The sequence below is a fragment of the Sarcophilus harrisii genome, chromosome 2, assembly GCF_902635505.1.
Source record: "Sarcophilus harrisii chromosome 2, mSarHar1.11, whole genome shotgun sequence".
Classification (NCBI taxonomy): Eukaryota; Metazoa; Chordata; class Mammalia; order Dasyuromorphia; family Dasyuridae; genus Sarcophilus; species Sarcophilus harrisii.
The window spans coordinates 591423659-591440019 of NC_045427.1; the positions used below are offsets into that span (position 1 = coordinate 591423659).

The window sequence follows — 16361 nt, forward strand, 5'->3', positions numbered from 1 at the left end:
CAGTCTGGCATTTTGGGATCGGACAACAATCATGGCTTGTTAACAAGTGTAATTTTATGACTAGAACACATCCATGAACCAAGTATCTGAGTCTCCATGCTATTTTGCCTTTGTTGCTGTCCTGCCCACCCACCTCCTCACCACTTGCTGTTCATCTGACCATTTGTGATTGCGATCTGTCAGTTGTGGGGTAAGAGAATATGACTTGCCTATAAATATGAAATTGCTAAATGTGGTGGGGACTGGGGATAGCAAAAAGATAAGGTCTAGGTCAAGAGGCAAAAGAATATGATTTCTGAGGGGGAAAGTCCACAAAATTATGGTTTGAGACATCACTGAACATGAGGAATTTTTCCAGTTTTGAGGTCAGGATTGTGTTGAGTTAGATCTGAGGATTGAATAGGCATGGGGATGGAGGGCTTCCTTGTATTATTTCACACCTGACTGCTCATTGGTTTGGACTATTTTAGAGGTTAGGTCCTTAGCTTAAGGTAAATGGTTACTTGTATCATTGGAAGAATGCTAAAATCCATCCAACCCCTTAGAGTGGGAAAAGCGCTCCACTTGGATTCATTCAAGACCTGATTTCAAATTCCAATCCTGTTACTATACCTGCGTGATACGGGTAAATCATTCAACCTTTTTCTGGACCTGTTTCCTGATCTGTAAAATGAGGTTAGTTTGATCAATTAGATAATCTCTAAAGCCCCTTCCAATGCCAGAGCTATGATTTGCCATGGCACCTGTAATCCCCACTCCTAAAGGTAATTCTTTGGATTAAGAAAAACCAAAGAGAGAGTTAAGATGTTATATATATGCTGTATGGAAGTAGGGGAGTGGCGTCAAGAATTATTCTCTCTCATTCTATTGGATACTACTCTGAGTGGCTTATTAAAAAAGGTCAGGGAAGACTGAATGACCATCTGGGGAAGACATGCCCAGTGATGTTATCCAGTAGGAGATCAGTTTAGGTATCTATTATTTGAGGGCACTAGATAGTATCCAGCAAAAGGAAATTGGGGGCAGCAGCTAGATAGCACAGTGGATGGAGCAACAGCCCTGAAGTCAGGAGGACCTGAGTTCAAATCCGGCCTCAGACACTTAATAATTCCTAGTTGTGTGACCCAGCAAGTCACTTAATCCCAATTATCTCAGAAAAAAAAGGAAATAGGAAAGAACACCATCACCTTATTTCCCTAATTCACTTATTTCCCTAGAATAATTCTCTCATCCCTGGCTACCAGTGGCTGCTCTCTCATTTTCTACTAGGAATTTTTCCTCATTTCTTAATGGAAAACATGACATAGTAGGTAAAAACTAGTTTGGGTGTCAGGCTCAGCTCTGCTTCCAACACATACTGACTGTGTGACTCTGGAAGAGTCACTTGAACCTCTTTAGTATCCCCAGACAACCAACTGCAGAACAGTTGCCAGAACAAAAGGTAGAAGATATTTTCATCCTGGGATTTCTTTGCAAGGATGAAATCACAGGTTCAGTCCTGTCTGCTCTGTAGTTTACTAAGCTTTCTAGACTCACAGAATGTTAGAGCTGTGGGTGGGGAGAATTTGAGATCATAGAGTTTTAGAGTTATTAGGCACGCCAGTTCTGTTGTAGTTAACTAATCAGTCAGGACTAAAATCTAGGCTCCTGGTTCTCAAGAGCCAGCACAGCAAAGTGCATGAAGCGGCAGCTTTGAAGCCAACTTGACTAAGTGACCCTGGGAAAGAAATTTGCCCTTTCAATGTTTTGGGCAGTTCTTTAAGCCCATGATCTACTTGGTGGAGGGAATTTTCTCACCTGGAGCTTTCTGTACTACTAAAATTGCAGGTCTGCTCTCTATCCTTCTCTCTTAACTCCTTGGTCAGTGTTCTTTAAATTTTTTTAATCATCCCCTTGGGATAGTATTAATTCTACCTTTTCTTGGGAAAGAGTGGTTGAAGTGGTTAAAGGCTCCTTCCCAAAAGTATACTTTTGGGGATGGAAACTCCCAATTTCTTTAAGAAACAACAACAAACACTACCAGTTCATCCATCATCATAAGATGGGCTTTCCCAGTATGGTTTATAGGTGTAGAATTGCTTGGCACATAGAGGAGATTAAAGAATTTTCCCAGAAGTCATAGATTGAGGCTTAACAAGGACTTTACGGACATCTGATCTAATCTCATTTTTTAGAGGAGGAAACAGAGATCTGGAGAGATTAAGATAGTCTCAGGAACAGAGGTGAAATTACAAGGCTTTTGGAGTCCAGGTCCAGGACTGTCTCCATCATGTGGTTGGTTGGTTTTGGTCACTCTCAGTCTTGTGAATCAAGCAGTCAAGCCCATACCCACTGGTTGATCGTATCCTTAAAGCACCCAAGATCCTGGGGTATATAGAAGGTAAAAAGAAGGGGAGATGACCTTTCCAGAATCATTCCTTGGTCCCCCACGCCAATACTTCCAAGGTAAGCAAAAGGATCCCCAAAGTCAAAGGCACCTAATGGTGTTGGTCCTAGGATGGAGCTCCCAGAGACATCTTGGGCTCCCCACGATGGCCAGGGGATGGAACAGCCAAGCACAGAGCCAGCTGGACAAAGGGGAATTTGCTGACACAGCACAAGTGTCTCTGCTCCCCGTCTCTGCCCACTGTCAATGAATCAATTGAATCACTCAACTGAAAAATTAACTCAAAACCACACACATCCCTCAAACCCACAGAAGGTCACCGAGAAGTGTGGAGCCAGAGCTGAGGCTGTTGGGCACTGCGGAGGGAGGGGGCAGGGGCAGGAAGAACCTCTGTGTCTAGGATGGTTGCCCCAAACCAGGTCCTCAGCCCCTGAAGAGGAAAATGTGAGAGCATTCATGTCCAGAAAGACCATGATTTCTTCTCAGCAAACCCACTTTGTCTGTTTGGATCTGAGATGTTCCAGTCTTCTCTGGAGATAGACTCTGGAGATAGTAGTGGAAGGAATACTGGTCTTGGTGTATGAAGGCTTGGATTCAAGATTTGAGGCTGCGTGATCTTGGGCTAATACCTTAATTTCTCAACCTCAATGTTCTTTGTAAATACGATTAACGTGTTTATATTATTATGTTAAAGCCCTATAGAGCCATGAGTTATTCTTGTGTCCCCTTTGTGTTGCTCCATGGCACAGTAGACAGACCACTGAACTGGAAGTTAAGAAGCTCTGAGTTTGAATTTTGCCTCAGTTACTAACTGTGACCCTAGACAAGATACATAAGCTTTCAATCTCAGTTTCCTCAGGAGGTGGATTGGACTTGATGATCTCCATGGTTCTTTATAGTTCCAAATCTGGATCCTCTGAATATTTCCCTCTCTTAGAATCTTCTTGCTTCTATTCCTACTCTTTCAATCCCCATTTCCACCCCGTCCCCCTTCCCACAGTCACATCTGCCCTGTTGCTCCTGTCCACAGCTGGACCTTAGATGGATTTTGATCTTTTCCCCTGACCTTGCCCCATATTAAAGAGTTTATCAGCTCATCAATTAACTTTGTCCCAATCCAATCTTCCCTTCGACTGAGAGCAGTAAATCCAGCTGGATAACCATGCCCTGATATTTGTGTAGGGATAATTACAGTCACACAGGCCTGAGTTGGTGGCGAGATGAGATGAAAACCCATAAAATACCGCTCGAGTGCTGGGGCTCATTGTTTCTTGGCTTCTTGAGGCTGGCAGCTGGCCAGGCAGTGGAACCCTCTGCTTGCCTGCCCCCAGCCTTGGCCCTGGTCCGGAGCCCTATCTCACATGCTACCCTTCCCAGGTCATATCCACAGAGAGCAGGGAGCCACTCGGGCTGGATCTCTGGATCTCAGTGAGCCTGGAATCATCAAAGGCCCAGTTTTTCCAGCTCCCTTTGCTCCAGTGAAATAAAGCTCAGGTGACACGTTCCCTTAGCAATAAAAGAGGCCCAGGTTTGCCTTTCTCACAAAAAGGTTTTCTCAAAGAGGTGATGTCAGTGAGGAGATGAGAGTTATTTGGGGGGAAAGGGGGGGAGAAACTATGTCACTATATTTGTCTGTACCTTAGACCCTCATGTTCCTCCCTGCCTTTTTCTCCTCCCACTAACCCCATTTTCATCTCACTCGTTCAACCACTGATTTCACTGAAGCTTCAGATCCTAGATTGAGATCACAGAGTTGTGGCAAGGAACAAATGAGCTTAGATGTGAAAAAACAGTTTTTGGAAACTGTAAAGCCCCACACCTTGAAATTTAACATCTGCATAGAAACCTCACAGTTCTCAAGGTAACTTGACCCACAATAGCTTTGGAAAGTAAGTAGTGTCCTCATTTTTACAGATGAAGAAGCTGGGCCATGAGATGACGAGTGACAGCATACCATTAGTGTCTCTCACAGAAACATCATGGCAGAGTGGTAAGGCTTTCAGGGGGGCCTGGGTGTAAATCCTGCCTCAATCTCAATGTTTTTATCTGTGTATATTATTAAAATATTAATATTAATCTAATAAAATTTACTCTAGTTGTTGAATTGTATTTCAGTAGTGTCCAACTCTTCATAACCCTATTTGGGGTTTCCTTGGCAGAGATATTAGAATTGTTTCTTTTTCCAGCTCATTTGACAGATGAGAAAACTGAGACAAATGGGGTTAATAACTTGTCCAGGGTCACACAGCTAATAAATGTCTGAGGTCAGATTCAAACTTAGGAAGATGAGTCTTCCTGACTTTTAAGCCTGGCACTTTATCCATTGTGCCTCTTAAAATCTTCTGTTACCATCAAAATATTAAAGTACTTACTACCTATGCAATAATAATAGAGCAAATAATAGGGAGAAGTGGGCTAGATCAAGGGCATCAAACTCAAATAGAAAGGGATTCCTGCAAGCTTCATATTGCTTTAGAAAACCACAAGTTAATATTATCTATGTTTTATTGTATGTTTATTTTATTAACATTTCCCAATCAGATTTTCAGACTTTTATTTATTTAGAACATTTTTTTTTTATATTTTAAGTTCCTAAATTCTCCTCCTCCCTCCTTCATCGAGAAGGCAAGTAATAATTATTTGTCATTTATCCACGTGGAGTCATTTCTGAGTACATTTCAATGAGTACTCCAGAGTACCGGGAGCTGTGTGCAGCCTGCAGGGTTGTGAGTTTGACATCTTTCAATTAGATAATCTCTAAATCCTAATGCTATAATTCTATGAACTGAGGCCTTTTGACTCCAAATATCAAAATATTTACTGAACTGTATTAGGATTTGGCAGAGCAGCTAGGTGATGCTGTGGTGGATAGAGCACCACGCTTGGAGTCAAGAAGGCTCATCTTCCCGAGTTCAAATCCAGCCACAGACACTTTCTAGCTGTGTGACTTTGGGCAAGTCACTTAATCCTATTTGCCTCAATTTTCTCATCTGTAAAATAAGCTAGAGAAGGAAATGACAAACCCCTCTAGTATCTTTGCCAAGAAAATTCCAAATGGGGTCATGAAGAGTTGGATGCCGCTGAAAACAACAAATTAATTAAGGCTGGACACTATACATTACTGCCTCACTAATACATTACTACCACAGCTCTTCCTCTCTCCTGCCCAACTACCATCATAGAGGCTGAAGTGGTATTTACTCTAGATCTGTTTTTTCTTCTATGTGTAGAAAATTCCTCCCAACCATGTGGATTTACAACTTTTCAGCAAGTTATAATTTTAAAGAGTTGCCACAAGCATTGAGAGGGTAAATGACTTGGCCAGAGTCACACAGCCAGTACATGTCAAAAGGACTTGAACTTAAGTCTTTCTAATCCTAAGGCTAATTATTCGGTCCAGACAGGCTAGAAGTCTCAATCAGGACAGACCCTAAGAAAGTCTAAAGAGGTATTCTAGAAAGTCCAATCCTATTTTGTCTGGCTGTGGTCAGGAGGGATTCTGGTGAGTTTCTACCCTAGTTCTATAGCATATTCCCAGTTGGCTCTGGAGGGGAAACTGAGGCAGTGACCTTACACAGCCTCCCTCTCTTAAATCCAATTCATTTGCATAGCATGGAATCCCCTCCCCTGCTGTCATGGTCTTCTTGAAGAACGGAAGGACAAACAGCTTCAGAATGTGCTGTCCTCAAGAGTCCCCAAAGAAACCTTGAGAAGACGACCTATATTTTCCTCTCTGACTCACAGTATCCTGTAAAATAAGTTTCCTTATGAGCTGCTGTGGGGATCCTGATCTGAATGGGCATTCTGAGATGGCTTTCACCTTCTCTAGCTCCTCTATGCTGGGTCCAGGGAACACCTTGCTTCTCAGTAAGAAGCAGTAGAGGCTAAATCTAGCCACTCTAAGAAGTAAGAACTTAGGAATTCTTACTTCTTAGAAAGAATTCCCAAGTTCCTTAAGGTCTGCAGGGAAATGCCAGGGAGGACCCTTTGAGAAGATATCTACAAGAGAGCTAGAGGCAAGTGCTGGAAGTAGGAAAAAACCAGTTCCCTACCTGAGAAGGCATTGTTGGTGTTAAGGAAGTAGATTTCCTCTCGGCCATCTCCATCAATGTCACAGGCGGTGACCCCGATGGCGTTCCCCTGCCTGTCGCGGAGCGCGTAGTAGGGAGAGCTTCTCTCATCTATTGCAATGTTTACGAGGCGCCGCTGGGCTCGGTCATACTTCAGAACCAGGTTAGGGCCGTTATACCTGAGGGAGAAGACAATGACAAGGAAGATGGAGGTGGGAAGCAATGTCTCTCTCCAACACACTCAAATGAACCTCAAGCCTTCCTTGGACAGTGCAAAAATATTTATTGAAAAAGACTTACATGAACTGATGCAAAGTGAAGCGAGCAGAAGTAGAAGAACATGGTATATAGGAATAGCAATATTATACAATGAAGAACAGTGAATGACTTAGCTATTCTCAGCAATACAATGATCCAAGATAATCCCAAAGGACTCATGATAAAGTATACTGTCCATTTCTAGAGGAAGAACTGATATTTTGGATACAGACTGAAGCATCCTTTTTTCTTCCTTCCTTCTCTCCTTTCATCCTTCCTTTCTTCCCTGCCTCCCTCCATTTGTCCCCCCCTTTTCCTCTCTGTCTTTTCTTCCCTCCCCCTCTCCCTTTTCTTTCTCCCTCCCTCCCTCTCTTCCTTCTTCTCTCTCTCTTTCCTTTTCTCTCATTTTGAGTCTTGTATAAAATGACTAATATGGAAATGTTTTACATGATTGCACATATATAACCTATATCAGATTGTTTTCTATCTTGGAGGGAGGGAGGCATGGAGGAAGGGACAGAATTTGGAACTTAAAATGTTCTTAAGGTGTTAAAAATTGCTTCAACATGCAACTGAGAAAAATATGAAATATTATTAAAAGGAAAAAAAATTATCTAAATAGAGTTGCCATAATATCAGTTGCCGTATTGCTATCTTATGGAAACCTGATAATCTGCTGAGTATCTCATTGTTAGACCTCAAAGTCTGGCTAGTCTTTACTCTACTATTTCATTTGAGCTGTCCACATAATGTTTAAAATGAAGAATGGGACAAGAGAAGGTCCCACTTTGGTCTTGGGCCTTTCTGAGTGAAGAAGTACCAGGGGAATAGAAGTTGTTTTGACTGGTGGTTGGATACTTAGAACCTGACAAGACACGTCTAATTTTTCAATCACACATTTGACATTAGCATCTCAGTCTAGAGAGTGTGAATAAATGTAGCTAGATTAGGTCGACCCACTGGATTTCTTTGACCTAGTTCATTTTTCTAAGGATATCTAAACACGATTTAGGTTTTGATCTTAGCTGAAATTAGAGCTTAATAGTCAGCACACTAGTGTTCTTATTTTATAGGAAGGAAGAAAAGAGTACAGACTAAGTATCTACTATGTGCTAAGTGCTACAGATATTATCTCATTGGCTCCTTAGAATGATCCTGAGAGGAAATAATTCCAGATAAGGAAACTGAGAAGTTGTCATAATGCTAGAGGTCACATAGTTAGGAAGTGTCTGAAGCTGTATTTGAACCCAGGTCTTCTTGACTCTGGATTTTATGCTCTACTTAACCACCTAGCTGCCTCTGTAAGCTAATAATAACTGTTCAGTCATGTCTGACTCTTCATGACCCAGTTTGAGTTTTCTTTGTAAAGATACTGAGTAGTTTGCCATTTCCTTCTTTAGTTCATTTTAAAGACAAGGAAACTGAGGCAAACAGGGTTAAGTGATTTGCTCAGGATCACACAGCCAGGAAGTGTTTAGAGTCAAATTTGAATTCGGGAAGATGAATCTCCCTGACTCCGGTCTGGCGCTCTATCTACTGTGCTACCCAGATGCCCCATAATAATAGCCAACATTTATGACACACTTATCATGTGCCGGATACTTTGCCATTATTATCTCATTTGATCCTCCTAACAACAAGTCAGTAAGTACTGTTATTATTTCTATTGTAACTGAGGTAAACAGGAGGTTGTCCAAAGTCACACAGCTAGTAAGTTTCTGAGGCTGGATTTGAAGTCAGGTCTTCCTAACTAGAACAGTATTTGAGGGGAAGCTACTTGGTCCAGTGAATAGAGCACCAGTCCTGAAGTCAGGAGGACCTGAATTCAAATTTGGCTTCAAACATTTAATACTTCCTAGCTGTGGGACCCTGGGCAAATCACTTAACCCCAATTACCTCAGAAAAAAGAAAGAAAGGGAGAGAGAGAGAGAGAGAGAGAGAGAGAGAGAGAGAGAGAGAGAGAGAGAGAGAGAGAGAGAGAGGAGAAAAAGAACAGTATTTGGCACATAGTAGGCACTCAATAGACAGCAACAACAAGTATTTATTAAATACTTAATATGTTTTAGACACTAAGTTCTAAGTTCTAAGTTCTTGGAATATATAAACACATACAAAAAGAAAGTCTCTTTCTTTAAGGAGTTTATAGTCTAATGGGGTAAAACAACAAATATAAGGGAACTGGAAGCTCTCTCTCTCTCTCTCTCTCTCTGTGTGTGTGTGTGTGTGTGTGTGTGTGTATAAGAAGGTACCCAAGATCCAGATAGTCAGTAATATAGGGAAAGAAACAAAAGAGTGAGCATGGTTGGCCTTGTACACTTCCTCAATATGGAAGTTTCAGGAGAAACTTGCCAATAGGAGGAAATGTTCACTTCATTAACCTTACCCTGCTCCATTCCGTTTGATTCTCTTTTCATTAATCCTTGGAATTTTCTGAGTCAAGTAGGTTCAGGTCCCCCAGTTATTAAGATGCCCCATTTTATATCTCACCTGGAAAATCTGAGGTGCCAAAAAAGAGAACATAATTTGCTGAAGGTCACTCAAAGAGGAAAGGAGCAAGGTAGAGGAGAGAACTTGAGGATCCTGCCTTGCAAATGGAGACTCCTGTATAGCACCAGACTGTTCGGGGCTTTCAGAGGAATCTAGCTAAGCCCCGGGTATAGTTAATCCCTTATACTTCCTTTCCTTTGTTTTTAACCTGCTTGTATATCTTAAGAGAAATTCAACTGCCCATTTCTGATTAGTTCCCTTCTGTGAATGCTCGGGACCAGCCGGCTGAAGTCTGCAAGGTCTCGGGAAGAAGTCACTCTCTTGTTTTCCTAAAATGAAGCCAATTTGACCCTCTTCACAGCTCCCCATGAATTGGAGCCAGTGAAGTTAGCAGATTTTGAGAAAACTGGCCAGGTGCCTCCTGGCACCCACAGTGCATGAAAGGGGAGAAAGGAAACTTATTATACACTGACTCAGCAGCATGGGTGATGGAAGGGAGCTTGTTAGACACCTTAACAAAGTATCTGAATTCTGTGTGTCAGGGGAGACTAGTGACCTATGAGAGGTCCCTAAGACAGAGAGACAGAACACCAAGGTCCCAGTAGGAGCCCTGTCAGCACTTGGCTGGCCGGTCTCAGGTAAGAAAAAATGCTCAATCTGAGTGAAATATGACTTCCTTAATCCCACTAGGAAAAGAACTCAGGCTCTTTGGTGCCCAGTCTTGTTCTCAGTCCCGACACTCTATCTTGCCTCCAAAAACCATTATCTTATAATCATGATGATGATAACAGCAACAATAGTAATAGACATTTATAAAATGCTTAACCTTTCTCAGTCAAATTTCTTGAGAAAACCTCCCCTTAATCACCTCTTACTCTCTTTTAAAACCTCTGCAATCTGGCTTCTGACCTCATCACTCAATTAAAACAACTCTCTTTATAGTAGTTACCAGTGATCTCTTATTTGTCAAATCTAATAATTTTCTCCGACTTCATCCTTTGTTGCCTTTTCTGTGACACTTAACAGTGTTGACCGTCCTCTCCTCCTACCTGTAGGCTCTTTTGTCAGCCTGTCATCCACATCCTGCCCTATAATTGTGGGTGTGCCCCCAGATTTCATCTTGGGCTTGCTTCTCTATTCTCTCACTTGGGGACCCTTATCGCTCCCATGATCTGAATCATCATCTTTATGCAGATGACTCACAGATCTATATTTCTAGCTCTTGTCTCTAGATGCTCATCCCCCACCATAAAGATGCTTATGATTTTAGCATCCACTCCTCTTCTCCAAGGCTTCTCCTTCCTTCTTGTGGCTAAGGCATACTGAGTCTAGGAAGCATTGATTTACAAGAGGAATAAGTTTACCATTCATACGTGGTTGCTAATGACTTCATCTGTCTAGGGCAGAGGTTCTTAACTGGACGTATTTGTATTATATATTTATATATCTAAACATAGACACATATATGTAGAGCTAGCCAGATATGTATATGTACATGTATGTATCTATGTACATTTAGATATATCAAAATATTTGGATAGAAAGATAATTAGTTCAGTAGAATTGATTTCCTGTGAATTTATTTGATTCAATTTAAAACATTATTTTGAGAAAGGGTTGATAGACTTCATTAGGTTGCCCAAGGGGTCTCTGACCCCCCAAAAGCTAAGAACCCTTGGTCTAGGGCAAAATCAAACATGCTTCAAGCCCCAGAGATCTCAACTTATGCTAGTTTACTCCAACCTATATTCTTTTTTTTTTTTTGCTGAGGCAATTGGGGTTAAGTGACTTGTCCAGGGTCACACAGCTAGAATGTATTAAGTGACCAGATTTGAACTCTGGTCCTCCTGACTTCAGGACTGGTGTTCTATCCACTACCCCTTACTTATATTCATCTTATTCATTAAAGACCAGTTAAAGTTTCAATAAATTCAGCACTCAGCAGAACTTTCATTGGACCCCTCCAAAAAACCAATACTATGTTAGGATTTAACATGCATTTCAACATATTTAACATGTATTGGACTACCAGCCAGCTAGGGGAAGGGGGGAAGGAAGGAGGGGAAAATTTGGAACAAAAGGTTTTGCAAGGGTCAATGTTAGAAAAATTACCCATGCATATGTTTTGTCAAGAAATAAATAAAGAAAAAAGAAAAAAAAATACTATGTTGGGGGCAGCTGGTTGGTGCAGTAGATAGAGTACCAGCCCTGAAGTCAGGAGGACCTGATTTCAAATCTGACCTCAGACTTTAACACTTCCTAGCTATGTGACCCTGGCCAAGTCACTTAATACCAATTGCCCCAGCCAAAAAAAAAAAATAATAACATGTTAACTAGGACCCAAATTACTATCTTCCTTGTAGTCCTAGAGAATGTTTTTCATCAGTCTTAGCTTTTCTTGGTTTCTGATTGGTGATTAAAAAATATAACTACATAGCAAAGAATTGGAAAATGAGTAGATGCCCATCAATTGGGGAATGGCTGAATAAGTTATGGTATATGAAAATAATTAAAAATTACTATTAAAAATGACAAACAGGCTGATTTTAGAAAAACCTGGAAAAATTTACAGATGCTGAGTGAAGCAAGCAGAACCAGGAAAACATGGCACACAGTAACAACAAGGTTGTGTCATAGATTTGATGATCCAAGGCAATCCCAATTAACTTTGGATAAACACCATCCACATCCAGAGAGAGAACTAAAGATATTGAATATGGATAAACACATACTATTTTCACCTTTTATTTTCCCTCGTAGTTTTTTCATTTTGTTCTGATTCTCCTAACATGACTTGTGGAAATATGTACAAAATGAATGTATATGAATAATCTAAACTTTATATGCATGTATGTGTATGTATATACACATATAGGTGTGTATGTGTGTGTGTATGTGTGTGTATATATATATATATGTGTGTGTGTGTGTGTGTGTGTGTGTGTGTATGTGTGTGTGTGTATGTTTAACCACACTCTCAGAAAGTCATTAGGATACCCTCATATTTCCTAGATGGCTAATATTCTTCCCCCAAACAATTCAACAGCCCATTTCTTTTTCCATCACATTCCTGTTTTCTCCCTTATTCAAAAGAATAGCACAGAACACACCTGCCTCAAGCAAAGGATGGGCAATATTCCACTAACTGCAACACTTCAAATTGTCACAAAAGCTTTTCTGGTGTCCTGGATCTTGCCTCTCTAAGCTGATATAACTGTCAAATTAATATTTCTACAAAAATGAGAATTCCCCAAACACAAATAGGATAATATTACCCTCTCCCCTCCCACTCAAAAAAAATCCTCATCGATGCCCTATTGTTTCTAGGACAAAACACACATTTCTCATCTTTAAAAAGCCTCTTACAGTCTGGCCAACAACTACCTTTCCAACCTTATGTCGCATTACTGTCCTCTACACCTGTTCTGTTTTATTCCAATCAGCTCGCTAGCTTTTCCTCTAGCTTAGGATTTCCAGTCTTTGCACAATTAATCTCTGACACCCCTAGAATTCTGCCCCATAGAATCCCTGTCTTCCTTCAAAGTAAAACTGTTTTTTGTGTACCCAGCTTCTTAAATTGTGATTTATAACCCCATCTGAGGTCTTCTAACTGACTGTAGGGGGGGGGGGCATGAAATTAAGATTTATCATCAGCAAATGTTTTATTTGTGTGTATATTTTATTTACTTATATACCTGGGGCATGTAAAATTTCTTGAATGAAAAGGGGTCACAAATGGAAAAAATTTAAGAATCCCTCTTGTATAATAAGGCTCTTTCCTTCTCCCCTTTCTTCTTTAGCACTCGCTCCCTCTTGAAATGATCTTGTATTACTTTGTATTTATTTACCTGTATACAGATGGGATTCTCCACTCCAGCACATCAGAATGTGATCTCCTTGATGGTAATGGCTATTTTATATGTTTTCTTTTTGTCTTCTATGCCAAGCCCAGGGCCTTCCACATAGGAAAAGGATGGGGAGCATCAATTGTTCAATAATAATGATTATGGCAAGAACTCTACCTGGGATATACTAAGATTTAATTCAATAAACATAGTATAGTTAGTGGGAAAATAACTGGATTTAGAATCAATTCATCCATGGATATCTTGGCTCTATTACTTAAGAATTGGAGCTCTCCAGGCTGATTTCAGAAGAGCCCAGGAAGACTTACGTGAACTGATGCTGAGTGAAGTGAACAGAATGATAGTTCCCAAAACACAAATATGATAATATTACCCTCTCCCCTCCCCACTCAAAAAAACCCTCATTGGTGCTCTATTGTTTCTAGGATAAAACACACATTTCTCATCTTTTTAAAGCCTTTTACAATCTGGCCAACAACTATCTTTCCAAACTTATGTCACATTTCTGCCCTCTACACCTGTTCTGTTTTACTCCTGTACTTTATTACTGTATACAGTATCAGCTAGATTATGGGATGATCAATATGATATTGGCTCTTCACAGCAATGCAGTGATCCAAGACAATTCCAATAGACTTGAGATGGAAATTGTCATCCACATTCAGAAAGAGAACTATGGAGACGGAATGTGGATAGAAGCATATTAGTATTTACTCTTTTTTTAGGATTGTTTTTTTTTTTTTTCTTTCTCATGGTTTTTTCCCTTTTGATTTTTCTTTTTACAAGATGACAAATATGGAAATATGTTTAAAAGGATTGTAAATGTATAGCCTACATCAGATTAATTACTCTCTTAGGGGATGGGAGGGAAGGGAGGGAAGAAGAAAAAAGCTGGAATTCAAAATCTTACAAAAATGAATGCTGAAAAACTGTCTTTACATATAACTGGAGAAATAAACTACTATTGAGAAAAAAATAGAGATGTCTGGGCTTCAGTTTCCTTACTTTTGAAATAAGGAATTGGATTAGATCAGGGTTTCTTAAACTTTTTCTACTCCTAATCCCTTTTTACTTAAGAAATTTCTATACAACCCTGGGGATATAGGTATATAAAATAGATATACAAATCTAACATTTTCTGATAATAAATCATAATTTTGCAATCCCCACATTCAGTTATAAGATCCCATATGGAGTCACGTTCCACAGTTTAAGTAGCTAGGTGGTACAGTAGATAGAGGGGGGAGCCAGAAGGTTTTGAATTCAAATCCTAGCTTCAGACCCTGACACGGTGTAACTCTGGCCAAGTCATTTAGCCTTGATTACAGAGAGAGAGAGAGAAAGAGAAATTGATTGATTTTGGATTAGGTGATGGATGAGAAATCTCTCTCTGACCATCCCTAACCATCTGTGGTTCTGGGCCTGAGGAGGAATGCATGAACAGACCCTTCCCTTATATAAGCCGAGGTGGGGATGGGGTACAAGGACCATAAATGACCACTGAAGATCCTATACACTCATCTTTTTTCTAATCTCAACTATCCTTACCTATAAGAGAAAATATAAACTACTCAGCTTGGCAACTAAACAACCTTTCTCAGTCTGGCTCCAGTCTAACCTTTAAGTTAATTGCCCTTTCATGTACCCATAGTCCAAGCAAACTAGCCTAGATGCTGTTCCCAGAACTCAGTTCATCTTTTGCCTCTGAGCTTTGTTAAATACCACTCTCCCCATGCCTGGAATGCACTCCTTAGTTCAACTCCTAGAATTCTTTTGTTATTTTTGAATCTTTTTTTTTTCAGTTCTACTTTTTGTGACCCCATTTGGAGTCATCTTGGCAAAGATATTAGAGTGGTTTGCCATTTTATCCTCCAGCTCATTCTACAGATAAGGAAACTGAGGCAAGCTGGTTGCTACTACATTTCTAAGGTCAGATTTGAACTCAAGAACATGAGTCTCCTTGACTCCAGCCTTGGTGCTCTATGCACTATGGTACCATCTAACTGCTCTTGGAATTCTTAGCTTACTTCCAGACTCAAGTTCATGTAGCATCTCTCAGGAGAAGCTTTCTTAGTTAGTGTTCCATCAACTCAGATGAATATGTAAATATTTACCTGTTTACATGGGAGGCAGCCCAAAACGGGGAAGAATGCTTTAGATTGCGAAGGTTTAGGTTCAAATCCTTTCATTTAAGTTACCTATGTGAGTTTGGACAAGTCACTTAACTTCCTGATGCCATTCTTCACGACAGGGAAATCAAGGAGGGTTAGATTATATAACCTCAAAAGTCCCTTCCAGCTCTAGATCTGTGCTCCCCTGATAATTCTATGTTGCACATCCACAATTAGTGAAAAATATAAAATGCTTCACTCATTTGCTTTTTCAATTAAGAAGAGGAAATTCAAAACTCTATTCAACAAATATGAGTAAATTATTATTTAGTTTGGCTCTGTGTTATTGCCAGGTAAGGGAGAGGAGCAATGGTAGAAAGGAAAGAGAGAAGGGAAAATAGAAAAGCACTATGAGGGCAGAAAGATTGTCTTAGGATCCTCAGCACTTAAAATAGTAGGTGCCTTTTTCCCTTACTGCTTTATTTCAATTGATGTTATTGTCTTCATTTTACAGTTGGGGAAACTGAGGCTCAGGGAGACTATGTTGCACATCCTAGTGTAATGTAAGCACTTTGAGGGCAAGAAGATTGCCTTTGTATTCTCAACGCCTAAAATATAAGGTACCTTTTCCCCTACTGCTTTATTTCAATTGATGTTATTGTCTTCACTTTATAGCTGGAGAAATTGAAACTCAGGGAGACTATGTTGCACATCCCAATAGAATGTAAGCGCCTTGAGGGCTGGGAGATTGTCTTTGCATTCTCATCACTTAGGATAGTGCCTTAAAATATTAGGTTCCTTTCTCCCTGTTGCTTTATTTCACTTTATTAACTTTATTTTACAGTTGGGGAAACTGAGGCTCACTAAGTGAGATGCCTTTGGTCACGGAGTTCCAAAACATGGATTCAAAAACTAAGCCTTTCCTAACTCCAAATCTACCCATCTCTCTACTGTAGCAAATGAAAGTCTCTGGTTCCATGATAACTTGGGTGGATCTGAATCCACCATTGTTTTGGTCTTTAATCTGTATGTATTTATATGTACTAGTCTCTCCCATTAGAATGTAAGCTACTTTAAAGTAAGGGTTATTTCATTTTTTGTGTTTGTGTTCCTAGAGCTTAGCACAGTACCTGGCACATAGCAACTGCTTAATAAATGCTTGTTGATTGTCGGTCAATTGATG

General features: G+C 40.2%; 1 protein-coding gene across 3 annotated transcripts in view; it reads right to left on the reverse strand.

The window, feature by feature from the left end:
• The window catches only part of CRTAC1 (cartilage acidic protein 1), a 183025-nt gene that overhangs the window by 63109 nt on the left and 103555 nt on the right, over nt 1-16361 (reverse strand). For all 3 annotated transcript variants that reach the window (XM_031956215.1, XM_031956217.1, XM_031956216.1), the window contains exon 3: nt 6439-6635. In XM_031956215.1, coding sequence (XP_031812075.1) covers nt 6439-6635 — 197 coding nt within the window. The remainder of the gene's footprint in view (nt 1-6438; nt 6636-16361) is intronic.